Source organism: Gymnoscopelus braueri, assembly GCF_963280865.1.
Source record: "Gymnoscopelus braueri genome assembly, chromosome: 2".
Lineage (NCBI taxonomy): Eukaryota > Metazoa > Chordata > Actinopteri > Myctophiformes > Myctophidae > Gymnoscopelus > Gymnoscopelus braueri.
This window is the reverse complement of record NC_137604.1, coordinates 22,797,016-22,820,684: the sequence shown is the minus strand read 5'-3', so window position 1 is coordinate 22,820,684 and position 23,669 is coordinate 22,797,016. Positions and strand designations below refer to the sequence as shown.

Genomic DNA, 23,669 nt, shown 5'->3' with positions numbered 1-23,669 from the left:
GAGTTAAAGGTTTGAAAGGTTTAAAGGTTTTAAAGGTTTTAAAGGTTTTAAAGGTTTTAAAGGTTTTAAAGGTTCTAAAGTTTTGAAAGGTTCTAAAGGTTTGAAAGGTTTAAGAGGTTTGAAAGGTTTAAGAGGTTCTAAAGGTTTGAAAGGTTCTAAAGGTTCTAAAGCTTTGAATGGTTCTAAAGGTTTGAAAGGTTTGAAAGGTTTGAAAGGTTTAAGAGGTTCTAAAGGTTTGAAAGGTTTAAGAGGTTCTAAAGGTTTGAAAGGTTCTAAAGGTTTGAAAGGTTTGAAAGGTTTGAAAGGTTTGAAAGGTTTAAGAGGTTCTAAAGGTTTGAAAGGTTCTAAAGGGTATTTACTTTAAATTATTTTTAGTCACTTTATTTACTTTAAAGTATTGTTTACAACTTTTAAGTATTTTTACTATTTTTTTCAACTTTTAAGTATTTTTTACTCATGTTGAGTACTTTTAAGTATTTTTACTCAGTATAAGTACTCTTAAGTATTTTTAATCAAGGTACTTACTTTAAAGTATTTTTAGTCACTTTATTTACTTTAAAGTAGCTTTTACTAATTTTTACAACTTTTAAGTATTTTTACTCTTTTTATCAACTTTTAAGTATTTTTACCATTTATTTCAACTTTTAAGTATTTTTACTCATTTTGAGTACTTTTAAGTATTTTTACTCAATATAAGTACTCTTAAGTATTTTTACTCAAGGTATTTACTTTAAAGTATTTTTAGTCACTTTATTTACTTTAAAGTAGCTTTTACTAATTTTTACAACTTTTAAGTATTTTTACTCTTTTTATCAACTTTTAAGTATTTTTACTATTTAAAAAGTGAAATATCTCTAAAAGTACAAATTATTTCAAAAAATTCTAATGGTAGCCAATATGTCCTAAGTAGGCTGAACGTTATAGAGTTGGAACGGAGTTTCTATCTAAAAGTATGAATTTCTCCATTGAAATGAATGGGAGTTTTTTAGAAGTTAAAAGTGAAATATCTCTAAAAGTACAAATTATTTCAAAAATTCAAATGGTAGCCGACATGTCCTGAGTAGGCCGAACGTTGAAGAGTTGGAACGGAGTTTGTAGCTAAAAGTATGAAGGACTAGTTAGCCGTCAAAAAACGGTGGTGAAGATAACAGTAGTGTGATCGCTTTAGCGATCCCACAAATAGCCAATGTACAAGCTCACAATGTGTCACGATGCGACGCATTGTGAGCATGTATATCTGCTATTTTCAAAACATCTTGAAAAAAAATAGAATTTTTTTTTTTAACAACGCAAAATTTTGTAAGGGGTCGATTCTTCCTTGTCAGTTGTCACACAATATTTTCGGATTGGGGGGCCCGTAGCCAAATACATATTAATCTGAGGGTCGTCGTTGTTGACATAAAAAAAAACGTTGAGAACCACTGATTTAAACAGTAACGTCCTCAGGGTTAGATGGCCGTTTTAACTTGGATCACAAGACGGTCATCTGTCATCATGACTAATATGATGACAGTCTTGTATCAAGAATAGAACGAACACTCGGTTGAAAGATGCAGTTAAAAAAACGTTTAAAAAAGGAGTTGATTTACCCCAAATAGCTGACTCTCAGAGTTACAAACGGCCAAAACACTGAGGACAAATTACTGTTTAAATCAGTGGTTCTCAAACGTTTTTTTTTAACGTCAACGACGACCCCCAGATTAATTTATTTGGCTAGTACGGACCCCCCAACTCGTTTGAAAAAAGCGTTTTTTTTAACTGCATCTTTCAAATGAGTTGCTGCTGTTGGTTCTAGCCTTGATACAAGACTGTCATATCATGACAGATGCTAAATGCTACATTGTAAACTGTAATAATGGGCCATATTACAGTTTACAATGTCGGCAGCAAACACTCATATGTATCTACAGGCACAGCGATTTAAAAGTGCAAAGTAATTCATCATTAATCCTACAGTCAACAAAAGACATGAACGAAAACGACCCCATGCTAACTAACTAACGTTTCAAATTAGCCTAACCAGCTATAGAGCCTAAACAAACCGTCTTAAACAACGTTCTCTAAATAACATTATTACACGTCTACAGTACATATTATATATTAATAAACAATGTTAACATACCATGTCCATGGCCTCAGATAACGTCGTCGTTGGTGTTGAAGTGAAGTTTTGTGAAGTAGAAGTAGAAGTCAACGGTCCGCTTGTGTCAGAATGTCTCAATGAAGGTCAAGCTGGCAGAAAGTCAAAGAGTGAATGAAGATCTGTCAGTCGTTAGAATATATAATCATACGTCATCACAGACACCTGTTGTCTGATTGGCTCATTTGCCGGCGAGTGACAGCTTAACCCGCTGTGATTGGCCAGTCAAATCGGCAACGGCCCTGTCGCGGCGCGAGAGAGCAGAGATACAAGCTCACAGTGCGTCTCACCTGCAACGCCTTATGAGTTTGTAGATCTGCTGTTCTGTGCAAGCGACGTGATGTTTGTTTTTAAAATGCAACGTTTCCCATAATGCTTTGAGCGGTGCTTCTCGGTCAGCTGACACTTCTCATCAGATTCAGACGACATAACGTCAACAACAGATGAGAAGTTACACTGAACTGAACTGCGACCAGAGTTTTCAACTGTTTAGTGTAGTCCTTATCAGTGGCGTAAACTGTAAAGTAACTAAGTACATTTACTCTCAAGTACTTTTGAGGTATTTTTACTTTACTGGAGTATTTCCAGTTTTCAGTACTTTTACTTCTACTCCACTACATCTCAGAGGCAAATATTGTACTTATACTCCACTACAATTATTTGAAAACTTTAGTTACTAGTTACTTTGTAGATCTTGATTATTATTATAAAACATACATTAACCACTTCAAGCCTATCTACAGTATGTACATTTTGGCCATTTGAAAATGGCCCATCTACAAGCTCACAATGTGTCATGACTCGTGATGCGACGCATTGTGAGCTTTTTTATACAATTTATATTTTAGAAAACTTGTGAAATGGGACATTCTGCGTAATGAGTACTTTTGGTACTTTAAGTACATTTTGATGCCAATACTTGTGTACTTTTACTTAAGTACATTTTGAATTCCAGACTTTTACTTTTAAGTTACAAGTAAAAGTTAAAAGTTACTCTGTTAAAAGTTGTAACAGAGTAAGTAATGATAACATGTTTCTTATCCTGGAGGACCCAGTAGCTACTGCTGGTTTTGAGCCCAGCTACCAGGACCTCTAGTAGTACTGCTGGTTTTCTATCCTATCAGGAACCTTACTACTACTTATTACTATACTAGCCTACTATCAGTGGTGGAAGAAGTACTCAGATATTTTACTTAAGTAAAAGTAGCAATAACACGATATAAAAATACCCTGTTACAAAAGGCCTGTGTTCAAAATGTTACTTGAGTAAAAGTACAAAAGTATTGGCATCAAAATATACTTATAGTACCAAATGTAAAAGTACTGAACTGTTTGAAAATAGCAGTGAGCTTGTAGATCGGTATAAAACTGTTTTTTGGGGGGGCTTGTTTCTAAAATGTAGTTTCTTATTTGGGCTAGCTCTCACAACTATACGTCATGTGACACATTGTGAGCTTATAGATCGGCTATTTTCAACCTTATCATGGTGGCAGCACCATGATTGGAACGTTTGAATTTCAGGAACATCTTATATTGTAAGCAGTTCTTTCATTTTGTTGACTTAATTATACATTATAGTCACAAGTTAACGTAGTCTAGCATATCTAGAGACACTGTAGTTTATAGCCGCTATAAACTACAGTGTCTCTAGATATGCTAGACTACAGCCTGCTGTGTGTGTAATAATGCTGCTTCCATGTGCTTTTTTTTAATTTTTTTTAAGTGTAGCCAATTATTATTTTTCTCCCCAATTTAGTCATTACTAGATGTCAGGGCCTCACATCTAGTTTAACAAATACAGGTCAAGAGACCCAAAACGCCAAAGCCTGGTGTGAGGAGATGCTTCGCGGCCCTCACATTTAGGCCCCAACCTTATATTGTTCCAATTCTTCTCTTTCTACCTGCCTGGCATTTGCGTGGCTCAAAGTCAAGACACTATTGCAGCGCTCTAATTCATCATAGTCTTCGAACATTTCCTTTGTCATCCCTTCTAAATAGTCAATTTCCTCCTCTTGGCTCAAAGTTAATTAAAATAGTTCACTGTAAACAATATTGTAAAGGGATGCCAACTCTGTCATTCTCTTGACCTTGACCTTTATTGATGGTAACGGAGAAAGCTAACCTGACAGGGAACTGGCGTCTGCATAATGTGAAGGGAAGCTCTTCACTTCTGTCATGGTGAGGGATCCTTGGGAGGAAGATTCTTTCACCCTTGTTTGTCCCTACTGCAATCTCACATTCAATGACTTTGTCTCCATCATCTGTACCACCACCATTCTGGTGCCATTCCTGAGAGTGCGCTCGGCACCTGCTTGCAGGTTTCTAAGCAGCACGACTGGGGCTCCTAGTTTCAGTTTCAGATTATGGTCAGGGAGTCCAGAGGGTGTCAGTGAATTTAGGAATTCCACAGGCATAGAGTTCTTGTGGTTCTCCTCCTTAATTGAGTCAGCTGAGAAGTACACTCTGTCTTTATGAACCATGATGGCGACTTGGCCTAATTATAGCTCTGCACACAGGTCATGCGAAGTCCGGCCTCTCTGGCCTCTCCTCTCGGCTCCTCTCCGTTTAAGGGATTTAGCAGAGCAACTGTAGAATACACCTCAATTACTAGATCTGCTACATTACAAGTAACTAAAGGAGTATTAGACAACATTCAGCCAGATGTCACACTTTTACAAAACCTCTGTTACATGATATTTGTTATTTCCCCGTCACTTCAATAAGGCAGCAAAGGCCTGCAATCATGTTGTGTGCAATATTGTATACAGGATGGCTGCCTTACAAGAATATATTTAGGGTAAGGTACGTTATCCAATGAAAAACTTTGTGTTTATTCTTATTTGTATATTGAATATACTAATTTGCATGTCGGTGTACTGTTTCAGGAATCAAGAACAAGCCAGTGTGTTTCTGGTAACTGAAGAAGATCTGTGGTGACAGAAATCACAGCTCTTTCTAGGAAGGAAAAGGAAGAGGCAGAGCGCAGGAAGAAGACAACAGGTTAGCTAAAACAGAAACCCACACACATTCTCACATAGCACAGTATTTTATTAAAAGCAAATCTGTACTCTAGGTTTATTCTCGTATTTTTCTGTTTTATTTGAATCCATCGGAACCAAATGGACCTATGTGGTTCCATTGGTACACTCTCAGAGTTACAGACCTGTAAGGGTCCATTTGGAACCCTCTCAAGGAACCCTGAGGGTTTCTGGTACCCCACTTTGAGAACCACATGGTCTTTGTCATTTGACAGTTTCATGCCACGTTAAAATAGCTGATATACAAGCTCACAACATGTCGCTTGTAAGATGCGTGCGTTGTGAGGCTTGTAGATCAGCTATTTCCGGTGTGAGACGCCATCATATAATAGAGCATTGATGAATTAGGCATTAGTTAATATGCTTTTGCAGTTAATTGTGTGTCTGTGCGCTTTTGATCCTGTTGGCCAGTGGGACCACTTTGAGGGGGTTCCAGACAAAACATTTTGAACAACTGGGCTCAGGCGTCACCCTGCAATAAACAGATAGACAGTGTTGTTTCATATGTTTCTTGAGCGGTCCCTTGGATAATAATAATAATAATAATACCTGGGATTTATATAGCGCTTTTCTGAATACTCAAAGACGCTTTACATGTTGAACTAAGTAGAGCAAAATAAAAACAAAACAAAAACAAAACAACTTTAATAAGAGAATCTAGAGAATAAAAAGTTAAAAAGTTAAAAGGCTGCAGAGGGCCAGGGAATAAAACAAAAGTTGAATGGCAGTTGAAAAGGTGGTAGGAGATCAGGCTAGGTGGGAAAAGCAGTTCTGAAGAGGTGGGTTTTGAGGGAGGTTTTGAACACGGCAAGGGTGGGGGCGGTTTTGATGTGAGGTGGGAGTGGGTTCGAGAGGGTGGGTGCTGCAACGGAAAATGCCCTATCACCCCAGGTGTGCTTGGTTTTTTTGGTGGGGAATTTGAGGAGGTTGGCATCGCTGGATCTGAGGGAACGGGTGGGGACGTGGTTGTGAAGGAGGTCGGAGATGTATTGGGGTGCCTGGTGGTTGAGGGCTTAGTAGGCTATAAACATCATTAATGTTTTGTCAGCAGGCATTGGAAATCGTCTGACAGCAGGCACAAAGAAGAGTCCACAGTGCAAACACTTAAAAACACATTTAAAAAATGACATAATTGCTTCAAATCACTTCAAGGAACTAGGAAACCCAATGACAATGTAGAACAGCAGTACTAGAGGAACTGGTAGGGTAGAAAACCAGCAGTACTAGAGGTCCTGGTAGGATACAAAAAAACAGCTGTACTAGAGGTCCTGGTAGGATAACAAAACAGCAGTACTAGCGGTCCTGGTAGGATAGAAAACCAGCTGTACTAGAGGTCCTGGTAGGATAGAAAACCAGCAGTACTAGAGGTCCTGGTAGGATAGAAAACCAGCAGTGATAGAGGTCCTGCAAGGAGATAAAACCAGCAGTACTAGAGGTGGTATTAAGAGTTAATAAAACATCTACTGATGCACAAGCTTGGACACATCATCAGTGTTGTTTCCTGGAGTCACTGGGTGTTTCGGGTCTTGCAACAGACACCCTCCTCCAGGCGACCCGACCGAGAACGATCAGACCCCGGCCTGTGTCCAAGTGGCATGCTACTGCCCCCACTGTCTCTTGGGGGCTTAGGGTGGCTGGTGAGATGTTAGCAGCAGGTGTTGGTGACACTAGGAGGCTCTAGTAGGCACTGTGGGTTGCCTCTGAGCCTGGCTCCTCCTTCGTTTGACCAGAAGTGAGAATTCTTCTGTGCGTTGCGTCGTCGTTGCTGCTGCCTGGGCACAAACATCTCATTCTGCCTTGATGGATTTTTAAACCCTCCTTGCAGGTTTTACCTAAGACATTATGATAATACTATACTATGATGATACTATTATGATACTAGGATACTACTGCATGACACTATTATGATACCATCATAATGCTATAAAATACTTTTTTAATCTAGCAACAAAAGGCTATTTAAGCATAATCGAAGATTGTAATCATTAAAATACAATGCCAATCACTTCCACATACTTGTATTATGCAATAATTTGGGTTCATGGGTCTCTGTGCAATAAGGTTAAAAAATTGTTTGAATTTAGATCTGTTGCGTCAATTCACGTATGTGACAAAAATCCAACTTACTGTTAAAAAAAAACTAACCCTAACCCAAACTTCTGCATTTGCACAAAATAGGGTCATCTTAGGGGATTGGCCCAAAATAAGGTCACCAGGTTAGTGTGGTTAAATCAGTGGTTCTCAAAGTTTAGCTGGGGGAGTCAGGGGACCATAGAGGGGGGCCGTCCCCCAGCTAAATCATTGATAGTTGGGAACCATTGTACACTCTCAAAGCTATGGGGGTCCATGGCCTACATGCATATCAAACTGGGGGTCCTTGATATCAAAAAGGTTTGAGGTTGAATCCAGTGGGTGCCTGGGGGCCACAGTAGGGGCCCGGCCATCCCATGGTGGGGGCCCCTAAAGAAAACAAAACACTCCAGTCACATCACTGCAAGACATTCCGACGTTGATCACGTGACATGCAGTCGACGCGCTCTCTGTTGTGTTTCCATTCTGAACAGAACCAGACAGTAGTGTTGCCATGTCTGCTTATTATAAGCGACTTTGGCCTTGTTTTTCTGTAAAGTTGCTTATAAATATTGGTAGTTTTTTGGCTTGTTTCTTACGAAAGTGTACTTTGCTTATTTGGGCTTGTTTAATGGCGTTCAAATTAACATGTATTTGTCCACTGACCCCCCCCCCCCCATCTAAAAGATATTTTGTACCGGGGACCATACCAGGTTTGTGTTGTTGAAATGTTTCAAGAAATAAAATTAAAGAATCAAATCAAATCCAAGATTTTCTTTTGAAAATATAGATATAAATAAATTGCTCATGTGTCCTGACTGGTCGCTTCTTCTGGGGTTGTTTTCATAGACCTGGTTGCTTGTTTCTCTCGGACAATCTGGCAACACTGCCAGACACAAGAGTGAGAGAGAGAGAGAGAGAGAGAGAGAGAGAGAGACTCAGATAGTGTGAGAGAGAGAGAGAGAGAGAGAGAGAGAGAGTCCATTAGAATGCAGCTCATGTAGTCTATTCTATTCTACACACATTAAACCACCAGCAAAAACAACATGTTACCGAGGACTTTACAACAACGTAACCGAAACAAAGGAATCAAAGGAAACATATTAAAGTGTTAAAACCTTTAAAAAATGAGTTTGTGTGAAGAAATGGACGGACTGTAGCCAGAGAGACAAAAGACTCCAGTTGTGTGTGTTGTGTTCAGGAGGAAACTTCTTAAAGGTGAGTGGATGCACTGTAATGCAATTCTCTCTAATGTGTTACTACTTTGATCTAACTAGTAGTGTAAAGTAACTAAGTACATTTACTCAAGTACTACTTATAACTAATAAGTAAACTTTTGAGGTATTTTTTACTTTACTGGAGTATTTCCAATTTTCAGTAGTTTTAGACTTCTACACTAGCCTACATCTCAGAGGCAAATATTATGCTTTTACTCCACTAGACTGTAGCTAGTTACTTGGTAGATTTGGATGATTACAAAACATACATTAACCACTGCAGCCCTATATATATTTTGGCCATTTAAAAATAGCCGATCTACAAGCTCACAATGCATCGCGATGGGAAACATTGTGAGCCTGTAGATCAGCTATTTTCAAAAGATTTGTATGCATTTGAAAACTTGTGAAATATGGGATATTCTGCATAATCAGGACTTTCTCGTTTTGGTACTTTAAGTATGTTGATACCAATACCTTTGTGTGTGTTTCTACATTGCAGTATTGATAATTTTACTAGTTAAGTAAAACAATGAAGTACTTTTTCCACCACTGACTGGATCTAACGTTACTGTGCCGCCGCCGTTGTTGTGTCTTCATTGACCCCCGGGGTTAACAAGGAGGAATTGGATTTATTGGTCTTCTAGCATCGATCGAAATAAAGCAAAGACACATGGAATAACTTCTAAAATGCAAACAAAAGTGCAGCTAACACTAACAGACAGACAGCTGCCATGTTGTTGATGCTAGGAAGTGAGCACTATATGAACTTTGTGTATGATTCAAAAGGAGGAGTAAAGTAACTAACTCAAGTTTAGTGGAGTAAAAGTACAATATTTGCCTCAGAGATGTAGTGGAGTAGAAGTAAAAGTCATGGAAATACTCAAGTAAAGGACAAATACTTCAAAATTGTACTTGAGATTTGGTATTTGGCAAAGGCGAGGTTGACCCACATAGAAAGAATTCAACAGTAGGCTATATACTGTACTAGTGATATGTCTGGTGATATGTAGGTCAGGCTGTTCATTATTTGGGAATGTTGTTTTTTTTGTTTTGTTCTTGACTTAAGAATTAGGGTTGTCATAAACATTGAGTACTTAAATTGAGCTGTATTCCTTTCCCCTTGAAATTGGAGTTTTATATCTATCAACCTGCCTGTCCATTATGTCTAGAATTGTGTGTATTCTATTGGTGGTTGGTTTCTGTGTTTAATAGGTGTAATCTCTTCCTCATTGATTCTGCATCACCAGGCAGCACTGATTCAACTGCATTCCTCTGGCACAACTCTAGCAATCCTCCACTTGTACTTGAACTGATGTTATCAGCAGCTACTAATAATGTCAATAGTTTAATGGCTTCCTGCTAATTTATCCCAAACGCCTACAGCACTTATAATAATAATATATAATATAATAATAAATACATAAAAACTGTGCCTAACACAAGCATTGAAGTGGTTACTGGAAACATTATTATAATAATAATATCTCAAACTTATACAGCTCTTTTTTAATGTAGTGTGTCCACACTAAGACGCTTTAGATGGGGGGCATGAGAAAACAACAAAGAAAAACAGCTTTATTAGGGGGGGGGAAACAGCATTATATATGTAGTGACAACCTCTGTTAAAGAAATTGTTTCGTAAAAGTACAAAAGTAAAAGTACTCAAGAAAGTTTTTAATGTATACAAATCTTTGGAAAATAGAAGATCTACAAGCCCACACATTGTGAGCTTGTAGATCTGCTATTTTTAAATTGCCAAAATGTATACAGAGCTGAAGTGGTTAATGTATGTTTGGTAATAATAATCCAAATCTACAAAGTAACTAGTGACTAAAGTTTTCAAATAATTGTAGTGGAGTAAAAGCATAATATTTTCCCCATTCACTTCTTTTCTCCCCTCAGTATTTGTGTTGCCTGAACCTGACTGCTTACAGACAGGGCATGATCTTTTAGCAGCACACCTGCAGTCTAGTCTTCTTTGTTGTTGTCGTCGTTGTTGTTGTTGTGTGGACTGAACAGTCAGTAAAAGTTTTTTTCTTCTTTTCATGTAATACTGGGCACATTTTGCTGAGCTAAAGCCGCTCTGGAATCTGTTAACGAGATCAGCAGCGCCCACTGCGCCACCAGACAGTTCCATGCTGTTACAGGGATATGAATAAGCAGAAAGGTATTTTAATACATGGACTTGGAAATCACTAAGATCCCATTAGGCGAGGTTAGTTTCTGAGATTCCAATGTTTCTATATATCGTCTCTGTCGGGTGGAAACCTAGTCCAAAACTGTTACTTTTCAGGATTCAAATTCTTATTTTTTTTACAAAAGATAATTTTTTGGCTTTTATTGACAGTACAGTTGGCTGACAGGAAATGGGGAGTGACACGCAGCAAAGGCTGTCGGGATCGGGACTCGAACTTGCAACGAGCTGTCATGCTACACTGAGCCTAGGTGGCTCGACCGCTACGCCAGCGGTCCAGGCCGGATCTGCTGCTTTTGATACTTGTGTGTGACGCTGTTGTATGATCAAGTAGGGCATTAATTTACAAAAAAACACACAGAAAGTTAGAATATATGGAGATAAGAGGTTTCTGCCCGACAGCGACGATATCTCACCTGTTGTGCTATTTCAGTGGTTCTCAAAGTGGGGTCCAGGGACCAGCAGCTTGCAGGGTTCCTTGGGGGGGTTTCAAATTGACCCTTGCAGGCCTGTAACTCTTGAGAGTAGGCCTATAAAAATTGAACCAAATGGACGTTTATGGGTCCATTTGGTTCTCAGAGTAACCTAGCAACAACCCGAAGTCATATTACTTGCACCTGCAAACGTACTTGGCCAACTAAATTGATCCTGATCCTGGAATTTCTGCTGTTCTTATCCAATGCGCTGGTTCGCAAAGTAACCCCCAGGGGTCCTTGAGGGCATTCCGGGGGGTCCCCAGCAAAATGAGGATTGAGAACAGTTTAAACACTTAAGCCCTGTTTTATTTCCTGGCTTTGCACCGCAACGTTTTTTGAGCTGGTAGAGAGTAACAACAGCCTGTTATTTTCTATTCCGGCACATCTTTCTTTGTTGGTGTTGGAGCTTTGTGATGTTTCCGCCTGTGGCTTAATGTGTGTTCATCTGCATTTATTTTCTACTGTGTGTACACATTTAGACCAGCTAAAGGTCTATGTCTTGTGACTGTCTACTAGCTTAGACTTGACATATATTTCCATCAGGTTTAGAGCCTGACTGAATTGATAGTGGAGGCCGATGACAATACCAATATTAGTGAGTAAAACCACGTTTTTCTTTATTTACATATACTATGTATAATAACGTTTTTTCAGTGTTCCCTCAAAAGTGATTATCAAACACTTATAATAAACAATTAAACTAATAACAAATACATAATGGAGGCAGCCTATTTTACAGTTGAACGATAAACTTTAGTGTCCAAAGCAGTCAATTTACTGTGAATGTAATCATTATCTCCACCTGGTCAAAGGTGTGTCTGTGTGTCAAAGCGCACCTGGCACCTACGTATGTGTGCAGGTGCTCTACATACAGAGAGAGAGAGAGAGAGAGATAAGAAAAGAGAGACCACAGCTGTGACACATGCACATGTGTGTCATAGATGTGCGTGGAGAGACATGCCGTTCAGTTAAAGCCCACGACACCAACACACTAAACATAACAACCTACCCCGGCCTGCACGTACACCTATGATGCACATGCATGCGTGCACGCACACTGGAGACAGGGAGAGGTAGAGAGACGCGTTGTGAGCTTGTATATCGGCTATTTTCAAATAGCCTTGGTATAAAATAGGGCTAGAGTGGTTTATGTATGTTTTATATAATTATAATTTATATCTACAAAGTAACAGTAACTAAAGTTTTCAAATAATTGTAGTGGAGTAAAAGTACAATATTTGCCTCTGAGATGTAGTGGAGTAGAAGTAGAAGTATTGAAAATTGGAAATACTCCAGGAATTTAAAGTACCTCAAAATGTAGGTACAGTATTGTGTAAATGTACTTAGCTACTTTACACCACTGGTATATCCTGGCCTGAAGTACAGTTTTTTTAATCAAACAAGCAGCACAAAACGGCGCAGTCAGGCTTCTTCTGTTCTTTCTAGCCTCTGAGGCAGAAGTGGAAACTCCACAGGTTGGTCGGTATAGAGTGACGTCACCTCGGGGGGACGAGGAAACAGCCACTCCAGTTACAGTTGTCCGAATAGACCTGGAGGGCTGTGAGACTGAACGCTTTCACAGAGGCTTCCTGGTGCCTGGAGTAATCCTGATGCTGGGCATGAAATCAGACACTTTGTTTAGGCTTTAGAACAGTGGTTCCCAAACTTTTTAGCTCGAGACCCAAAAGGGGAATTCGATGTCTCCCCGGGAACCAAACTAGTCAAACTAGCCGATCTACAAGCTCACAACGTGTCGCATTGCGACACGTTGTGAGCTTTTAGATCTGCTACTTTTTACCAAGCTACTCCTTGACAGTTTCTTTCTTTTTTTCATATATGAAGTTCTTTTGAAAAATTGTAGTTAATTTTGAAATTGTAGTTAAATGTTTGATTTTATTTTTTTTTATGTTTTTTCATTAATGTTTTGAAATGATAATAATAATAATTTAAAAAAAATGATATTTACTTGTGACCCATAAAAATGTGTCCGCGACCCAGTGTTTGGGAAACAGTGCTTTAGAAGTCTCAACCAGGAGGACCTCTGTTTTTGCTATTGCAGTTTGATAAATTAATTGACTGACTGCATGCTGTTAGTGAAGAAATGGAAATGATAGGTTAGGTTTGATGCATTTCCTGCAGTTCTCAATATAAAGGTTCTATTTGTGTAACCGGGGCTTACTTGTTGACACTAATCCAGGACAGAAATGTTTCCCATGATCCTTTTGGAGAACCAGTGTCTGGAATTCAGAATGTGGGTCAAAACGGGGAGATGATAACCTTCAAACGAAAGGGGAATGCAGCCCTTTCAAATACTCTTATTATAGCCTCACTCTAATTTATGTAGCCAGTATGCTTCCTTTTATTCATGCTATGGTTACTGGGCTCAATGTGGGGGCTCAGGCTCAGTTACTGGGTTCAGTGGTTGGCAGGGTTTGGGTGGGGTCTTCAGTTTGGGGGTCCACTTACTGGGTGCAGGGTTTGGGTTGGGTCTTTAAATTCTAACCCACATTTCCTGTTATGTTTAGACACAACTCAACTCTTTTTCATATATTTTCAGTCAGTCATTCTATGATAACAAAACACAATAGAAAGAACTTCTCCATTTCTCATTGGCTTAATATTATGTTTGGTTTTTGAATCATGTCTATATCTTGCATGAATGCTAAGTCACCCTTGAAGCTATTGCATTGCTGCTAGTATCCTCAGTGTTAATTTATCTGTTTCTAACTCTCAGAGTCAAATTAACAATGAGGATTTTAAAGTGAAATTCTGGGGGTCCAGGGACGTGGTTTTGAATAGCAGCACACCACCTGAGCATTTCTTACTGCAGGGCCATGCATTCAGAAATTCAGATTTTTTTTGGATAATTTTACTTTTTTGTATTTTACTTTTACTTTTATTTGCTACTCTTGTTTCTTGTTTGTGAATAATTAACTTAAGTCAAATCTAACATTTCAAAAAGTCAAGTGACCTCTTACGATGTAAACATCCGGTCGCTTCTAATGCGCACATAATTAGTTTCCAGCATACACACGTGTACAACGTATTCATTGATTTTGGAAGTTTAGACTGTGGTATTGTACTTGGAGGTGAACTTGCAACTTGCTACTGAAGTTGCCCCTGGGTGTAGCCTGTGATTAGTGAGTAACCAGTAAGAAAAAAAACCTAATCCATTCTTTTGTTTTAACTCCTCAAGTTAAAACAATTCCAAGGTGCGTGAGGAGACTTTGCACACCTCCCCTCGCTGGAGGAGAGCTATAGCTCTCTTTTTGGTTTTGATCCCTTTACTCCTCCTGGTACTAATTTAATGGGGAGTGGCCCTTCTTCTTCAGTGTCTGTGAATGGAACCTCCTGTCAAAGAGAAGAAAAACAGCCCTTCCCCACTGACCTTTTTGAGTGTGGAAAAGTTATGATAGGGTGGTGCTTGGTCCTGACACCGCTTTCAACCACAGAGTTTAGACGAGGGGGCATTTACTGCTGCACACAGCAAAGCCCTCAGTGCTCATTTAAAGGAGTAGTTCACCCAAAAAAGGACTTATTTTCTATCAATTACACACCCCATGAAGCATTGAATAACATGGAGATTTTTTGGTTTTTGAGTCTCTTTGAGTCTCCTACCGGAAATACACTCGGTCATCAAATAATTGACTCAGGAATACGTCAAAAACAAAAAAAAATCTCCATGAATTCAAGGCTTCATGGGGTGTGTAATTGATAGAAAATAAGTAATTTTTTGGGTGAACTACTCCTTTAACTCTAGAGAGCGTACAACTGGAACCAAATGGACCCGAAGGGGTCCATTTGGTTCCAGTTGTACGCTCTCTAGAGTTACAAATGAATACATTCATGCTTTAAAGGAGGATTTTGTTGTGTACAGTGCACACGCAGACTAAAGCACTGCTTCCGACGTTGTTTGGTTGGTTCGCCTCTGAAGTACATGAAAGGGAGACGTTGAAAAGCAAACGCGCGTCACTTTACATTACCCCGAGCGGACAGGAAAAGCTGAATTTGGTGTGTGGGTGATGATGAATGATGCCGTTGAAAGAATGAGGCCAGGCTTTCAGTCATTTCTGCGTTTGAGCGACAGACAGGGAACATGCTCCTAGTGCAGTGGGTACAACACGAGAAGAAATAACGGCGAAATGAGACGGAAGGCGATCGTAACTTCTCCAATCGAGGAACAACAACTTCGCCCCAAACAACTCACGAGATAATCTGCATGCCTGACCAAGTGCAAAAAATACATGTTTTTCACTGCTAACACCGCAGGATGTGGGCTAGTAGGTTCATCTGAACCCACCCTGAACCACTGACATACATTCAGCTATGTGGCAGCACACAGGCGCTGCTTCACAAAGTTGTTTCTCTGGTTTAAATTACAGTCCTGCCTGTCTCCTTTTAAATAGCCGGCCACTCTATTTTGTCCTTTTGTCTCATGCATGCGTGCGGCCGTGCGCATGCATGTGTGAACGTGTGCAAGCGAGCAGCATACACACACACAGGCACACACACAGGCACACACGCACGCACGCACGCACGCACGCACGCACGCACGCACGCACGCACGCACGCACGCACGCACGCACGCACGCACGCACGCACGCACGCACGCACGCACGCACGCACGCACGCACACAAACCCACAAACCCACACAGACACACAGACACACAGACACACACACACACACACACACACACACACACACACACACACACACACACACACACACACACACACACACACACACACACACACACACACACACACACACACCACCTTCTGGCTTGCAATAACAGGACCCACCTCCCTATGGGATTTCTTATCTGTCAGGGTTCCAGCAGTGCATTTATGCAGCTGGCTGGCTGCAGTCCCTATGCAATACCACCACTGCATGCACAGCATCATTCACCACAGCACCACACCACCACACTTATATTAGGTTACTGCTGTTGGTCAGTCCATTTCAGCCAATCTGTACTTATAACTGTACAGGCAGGGGCCCGAGTAACACTTAAAAGTTTGTTTTGAATGTTAATACTTCTGTTCATACTCTGTAACTTTTTCAATTAAACAAAAGTCATAATTCTTTATTTAATGGGCGGCCATAGCTGAAATGAGATACTGAGCCCGCCTAGGACTCAGGAGTTCCCGGAGGTCACAGGTACGATTCCAGCTCTCACCAATGTGTCGAAGTGTCCCTGAGCAAGACCACCTAATCGTGGCAAATATCTTGCAGTGTGTAGAAGCCTTTAACTGCTCCCCCCCTCCGCACTCCTCTGTGGGCAGCACTCAGCTGGGTGAAGCTGAAAACGGAAGTTACCCCGTGGGATGTGATGGTGAGGTGAGGTATCAAAACAAAAAATTATAATTTAATCTGTCCCTGTTATGTCTGCCCCTGACACTGGAAATGTAAGTTCATACACTGTCTCTGACAATGTTGTTGCTTTCCAAAATAACCCTGTAGCATTCGTTTTGGAGCGTTACTTCCTTGGTTTTGTTTCAAACAGAATTCTGGGAATTGCAGTTCTAAGCCAAAATCATTGGCTTTACAGGATCTTTAGACCTCTTTATGACATCACAGACTTGAGCACGTACTACAAGTACGACTGTCAGTTTTAGGCTGATAGATAGTGAGGCTGTTGTGAGTTAGTTAGTAAGGCAGTTTAACTGAAACACTAACACAGTTAAAGTGTAATTTACTTCAACATGACGCATTCTTATTTTAAATAAGCTTTGCATGCATCCCTTCATCGTGATTCTTAGAAAACATGCTGATGATGATGATGACAAATAGGATTATATTTATACACTCTGAAAGTGAAACTAGGATTTTACTGTGTATTCACGTTTGCTGGTGATGGCCTAACTTTCGTAATAGCCATTAACCGACCAGTTCCAAAAAAAACGCATCAGTGTGTGTATATGACTCATGCCATCTTTGTGTGGGTGTGGGACACTTAATCTTTGTCATCTTCTTAATCTTTGTCATAAAAATGCCGGGCTTGGGCAGGGGATGGCAATTTTTCCCTCCACTGTCATCAAAAGTGCGGCCATGTAAACAAATGACAGAGACTTGCATGCTAAGTGATGATTGATGACTTGTTGTTTTCTGGAAGTCCCCATAGCGTGTCCTCTGCAGAGAGGCTGCTGGCTGCAGCCAGAAGATGCAATTCAGGAACTGTGTTGTTTTGCAATTTTACTCCACATGTTTTCAAGGTTATTTAGTTTTTTTTTTAAATACAGTAGCAGAAATACTGAAAATAGCAGCTCTACAAGCTCACAATGCATCACGATGTGACACATTGTATAAGATGAGGCTTAAGTGGTTGGTTAATCACACTATTAATCAATTCATTCGATTATAATAAAAAAAAATCAGCATCTTTTCATATAGATTTGTTGATGTATTTTTAAAAAAACTTCTAGATTATTCAATTCATTAAAAAAAAGTAATAAGAAAATGATCGATAGTTGCAGCCCTAAAACACACACACACACACACACACACACACACACACACACACACACACCTGTGAGCATTTGCAATGAGCAGGTCTTGGACACTGAGGCTATTCATTAATGCTAGCATGGAACATGTATCATAACGCCCACTGGGAGAAGCATAGCATCCCCCCCCACTGCTCTCTCACCATTATGGGCTTTAAAAGGAACCACAGCAAAGTCTCACTAGCATGGCTTGTTGGTCTCTTTCATTATTCAAGACAAAACTCTCACAGTCCTCCTTCTACCCCCCCTGTCTCCTTCTCTCTATCTCTTCCCCCCTTGCTCGCTTTCTCTCTTCTCTCGCTCTCTTGTGTGTGTGTGTGTGTGTGTGTGTGTGTGTGTGTGTGTGTGTGTGTGTGTGTGTGTGTGTGTGTGTGTGTGTGTGTGTGTGTGTGTGTGTGTGTGTGTGTGTGTGTGTGTGTGTGTGTGTGTGTGTGTGTGTGTGTGTGTGTGTGTGTGTGTGTGTGTGTGTGAGTGAGACGTGTGTGTGTTTATCTTAGAAACAGTGTTTCCCTGTGTAGCAGTGACTGTGTTCCTGTGTGGCTGAGACTAGCTCAGAAGTGTCTTTGTTTGCTAGCAGCTGAGACTGACTCCCCCCCACACACACACACACACACACACACACACACACACACACACACACACACACACACACACACACACACACACACAAACTAGTGTTCTGAATGAAGCTCATACTGTTAAAGTTGGTTCAGTGTTTTGCTTGTTAATTGGGTATGACAGCAGTTGAATGAAGCTGGTGATGAGGACAACATACAAACAGGGCACTCTGCCTGGCATAAACTGGAAGCTCTCCTCTTGTTTACTACAGTTCCCAGCATGCACCTCCCCATTTTAATTTCCATTGATCCACAGCTTAGGGAGGAAATTGTAGTCATTCGCAGTAAGATACACACACGTGGAGACATTGTTTACCTGGATAACCGAAGCCTGATTTGTACTTAGTTGAGCGCAGGTGGACGCACACCAGAAATAGCCGATCTACAAGCTCACAACGCGTCACAGTGCGACGCGTTGTGAACTTGTAGATCTGCTATTTACACTACGCAACACTGGTGTGCACTGCAGTGAACTATAACTGCGGCTTGAGTCTTCACTGGCTGGCCCCATCTCTGTTATCTGTCTATGTTCAGACCCCTGACGGCGTTCCTGGAAATCTCTGCTTGTTTTCATTATTATTGGCTCACTCCTGCAAGCCTTGTGTCTCCCTTCCCCCTTTCTGTCACTCTCTCACCCACCCGACCTCACATCTCTCTTTTTCACTCTCTTACTCTGCCTCTGTATGTGTCTGCCTGCCCTCCTCTCCTTTATCACCCGATTTCCAGGGAATTGTTCACAGCGCGTCAGGTTTCTGTCCAGATGATAACCGACCGAGTCAGCCTTTATTTCCACATAGCCGTCGTTCTATTGAAACGATAACCAGAGTGCTAGACGCCAGGTACTCTGAAACAGCAAAATAGTTGCCTTGGATGACTTAGAAAACACACTGTACCATTATTCACCTGACGTTTTTTCCCCTTAAGATTTATTTTTGGGCTTATTATGCCTTTATTGATAGTTTATTGTAGATAGACAGGAAACGGGGAGAGTGAGATGGGGAGTGACTCGCAGTAAAGGATTGGGACTCGAACCCGTGACACTCTGTCAGGCTACATTGGAGCCTAGGTGCCCGGACCGCTAGGACAGCGGTCCGGGCCATTCACCTGACTTTTTCACAAATTATTTTACAGCATGCTTGTGTTAGATACAGAGCCCGACCGATGCCAGATCTTTGGGTTTGATGCCAAAAAGTTGTTTCCTCTTTAGTTGTGTGTGAAATTTGTTATTAACCCACTGTTAATTATTAGGAGCGTTGGATGCCATTAATACGGCACTCAGGGAGCAGTTAGGGGTTAAGTGTCTTGCTCAGGGACACTTCGACACATAAACTGTGCCAGCCAAGGTTCAAACCGGCGACCTTCTAATTCCCAGACAGCAGGTTCTCCACTCATCCATGGCCGTCTGCGATGTGACGTTTCCCATGGACGTTTCTGTGGAATGCTACTGGATGAGGGCTGCTATTTATTTCTGCTTACTGTAGTCTGCTCTCACCATAGGCCACGTTCAGATCTCCTCAGTCTTGCCAAAAATCGAATAGACAGCTTCAATTTTGGAAAATGGAAAAATCAGCTCTGATAGTCCCTGCCTGTGCCAGTGCTCAATGCCCATGTGCAATTTGAGATCGATTGGCCTTCATCTTGAGGAAATAAATGGATGCAGACAAACAGAGTTTTTGCATTTTATTGAAGGATAATCCAAGGCTTTTTAGGAGTTCAGGCTTAAACAGTGGTGTAAAGTAACTAAGTACATTTACTCAAGTACTGTAGTTAAGTAGAATTTTGCTTTTTAACATACATTAACCACTTCAGCCCTATATACATTTTGGCCATTTGAAAATAGCCGATCTACAAGTCTACTACTTTTTTATACATTTTTTATACATTTTTATTTTTATTAAACTTGAAATGGGACATTCTGCATAATGAGTACTTTTACTCTGGTACTTTAAGTACATTTTGATGCCAATACTTTTGTACTTTTTTTTTAATTCCTGACTTTTACTTATAAAAGAGTATTTCTACATTGCAGTATTGATACTTTTACTTAAGTAAAAATTGTGAGTACTTTTTCCACCACTGGTCTAAATGCAAATGACTAGTTGTTTAGCACTGTGTTTTTCCCCCTTCCGGGGGTGGGGGGGGTGAATGGTTGGAGAGCGGGCGCTGTTCGTGGACATAGTCCAAACATCCAGATTCTCTCTCCCATTTGTCTATGTTGTTGTTTTCTCCGTCTCCCTGTGATGGAGGGGGCGATGGGCTTCCTTCCTGTGTGAGATAAAAGCGTGTGGATGGACAAGCGCATCGCCCCGGCTCACTTGCACTGTGAAACACTGCCAGAGATAGAAAAGCTGCTATAATAGTTTCAGCCTGGGCTGGAAAAGAAAGCAACAGGGAGGGGAGGCTGTGAGTGTGCGAAAAGCAACAAAGATAATAGAGACATGTTGGGAGTGAACGCGGAACATGGGACAATATTGACTGAACTTGACTGAAAACAAACGAACAAGAAGAGAAAACACTGTACAGTTCCAATGAGCGACTTTTTTGTTTCACCCCTTACCTAGTTGGGAGATGCAAGGAAGGCCATTTTAACCCATTAAGACCTGAGGCAATTCTTTAAAAAAAAAATCAAAAAATGTTTTCAAGATTTTTCAAAAATAGCAGATCTACAAGCTCATAGCGCGGCACTCGGTGCCGCGCTATGAGCTTGTATATCTGCTATTTTTTAATAGCCAAAGACATCTAAAGTGACACAGATGCGTTCCAGGTATCAATGGGTTAAAACAATTGTGCTTAAATATCCTCACTGTTTGGGCAGAAATCTTGTATGTCCATATTCCATCTGTTTGTCTTTTCATAAATTAGCCCATCTATCTATATCTTCACCTATATAATGACATGCTCAAAAATAGGAACACTAGGTTGAAAGTGGTTAAGTCTGTCTGTGGGTTTTATAAATGTCGAACCAATGGAAAGTATTAACAAGAGCCGTGATACTAAATAATAACTACATTGGATCCATTTGAAAACACAGGTTCTCTTTTCCGTGTCCTGAAAAGTCATGCACATACAAGGTTTTCGATGTGGAATCCTGTCATTTACTGCCAGTGTGGGAGGGACGTCACTCTGGTGTTGTTGGAACCATCCATGGCTTCCAGCTGGAAAATGAGTGCATTTGAGGACATAGGAATATAACACGAGAAGAAGGACACTGAAGTGTTGAGAGAGGGGGGGGGGCAGAAAATGTGAGAAATACGTGTGAGAAGTCAGAACCTGTGGACAAACAGAGAGAATGAAATGAACTTGACTATCCATAGAGCAGTGGTGTAAAGTAACTAAGTACATTTACTCAAGTACTGTACTTAAGTACAATTTTTAGGTATTTTTTACTTTACTGGAGTATTTCCAATTTTCAATACTTTTACTTCTACTCCGCTACATCTCTGAGACAAATATTGTACTTTTACTCCATTACAATCATATGAAAACTTTAGTTACTAGTTACTTTGTAGATTTAGATTATTATTACAAAACACACTAACCACTTCAGCCCGATACATATTTCGGCCATTTGAAAATAGCAGATCTACAAGATCACAATGCGATGCGACGCATTGTGAGTGAGCTTGTAGATCGGCTATTTTCAAAAGATTGTGTGTACAGTTTGAACTTGTGAAATGGAACATTCTGCACAATGAGTACTTTTACTTTTGGTACTTTAAGTACATTTTGATACCAATACTTTTGTACTTTTAACTCAAGTACATTTAGATTTTTTTTTCTTTTACTTGTAACAGAGTATTTCTACATTGCAGTATTGATACTTTCACTTAAGTAAAGAACGTTAGTACTTTTACCACCACTGCCGTAGAGGGAAGAGAAGGAGAAAGAGACGGAGAGAGAGAGAGAGAGAGAGAACGAGAGCATTCCAGCGGACCAGCACCTCAGTATTCCTGACTGTGGCCAAAAGCAGGAATTTCCTCCAGTCGCACCACAGCCCCAAAGTGACTGGTCTGCTTTGTCCGTCTGATCCGCACAGGGCTGCAGACAGACAGACAGACAGACAGCGACCCGTCTCTCCAGACGTAAACAGTCCAGCCAGACGTGGAGGGGACCCTCTTCTGTCTGCGGAGCGACGACGAAGACGACGACAACATGGCCCAGTGCAGCACACCGCCCAGGAGCCCCCCTCCTCCTGGTGCCATGGACAGGAGTGGTAGCTTCTTCAAGGTAAGAAGAACTGACTATAGCTCAGTGGTTCTCAAACTTTTTTCGTGCCAAGGATCCCCCAAATGGATGTATTTGCCCCCCCCCCCCCCCCCCCATCTGAAAATGTGTTTGTGCCAGGGAAACCCCAGAAGAGAAGATCTCAGTTTTAAAAAATGCAAAATTGTTCAAAAGTTTCCAAACGTTTTCAATATTATTTTCAAAATGTGTAAAAAAAATAGCAGATGTACAAGTTTGCTTGTACATCTGCTTATTTTTGAATAGCCAACGTGTAAATAGATAAAGTGGTTAGAATGATTGTGATGCTACATTAACTACTTTTGCATGGGGACCCCCTGGAACCTCGCCACGGACTCCTGGCGGTCCCCGTACTTTGAGAACCACTGGACTAGCTTAATACACTGGTTCTAAAAAGTGGGGTCCGGGGACCCGCAGGTGTTCCTGAGGAGGGTTCCTACATACAAGCTCGCTAGATCTGCTATTTTCCAAAAATCTTAAACAAAATGAAAATGTGTGTATTTTTGGAACATTTCAACAACAGAAATCTTGTATGGGGTCTGGCACAAAATATTTTCAGATGGGGTCCGCGGCCAAATACACATTCATTTGGGGGGTCCTTGACATGAAAATGGATGGATGGATGGATGGATGAACAACTCACTGATTGTCTGTTTCGTCATCATTTCTGTTTGCATATTTGTGCCTTCCTTTCCATGTTTGCTGTCTGCTGTGTCTTAAACGTCTGGATCTGTTTATCATCTGTGAGCAGTTCTTGCTCAATCTCTGTTTTGAATCCAGACTTGTGTATTTATTTATCCATGTAGTTGTACTTGATCTTCGTGTTATTAGAATACCACCCTTTGGTTCATAATGTTCACAGAGTAATAACACATTTTGATCGATGAGAATTCAAAGTAGGGGTCGCGTCCAGATTAACTTTCCTAGTCGCACTGTCATAATGTTGCTGTTCTTCTGTGGGGGAGAAAGAGGAATGAAGAATGCCAGCTGCAATTGTTGGACACCAGACAAACACACGCGCACGCACGCTCACACACACGCGCACACACACACGCGCACACACACACACACACACACACACACACACACACACACACACACACACACACACACACACACACACACACACACACACACACACACACACACACACACACACACACA

At 40.7% G+C, this 23,669-nt stretch overlaps 1 protein-coding gene across 5 annotated transcripts in view; it reads left to right on the top strand.

Annotated features, from left to right (window-relative positions):
* Nucleotides 1-8,228: 8,228 nt before the first annotated feature.
* Nucleotides 8,229-23,669, top strand: part of LOC308073653 (ras and Rab interactor 2-like) — a 52,678-nt gene continuing 37,237 nt past the window's right edge. For 2 of the 5 annotated variants that reach the window (XM_080412678.1, XM_080412682.1), the window contains exons 1-2: nt 8,229-8,470; nt 22,312-22,490. In XM_080412678.1, the coding sequence (XP_080268804.1) occupies nt 22,416-22,490 (75 nt within the window). In that variant the 5' untranslated portion in view covers nt 8,229-8,470; nt 22,312-22,415. Of the gene's footprint in view, nt 8,471-22,299; nt 22,491-23,669 lie in introns of all 5 variants that reach the window. The other 3 variants (XM_080412680.1, XM_080412681.1, XM_080412679.1) reach the window with 3 other exon arrangements.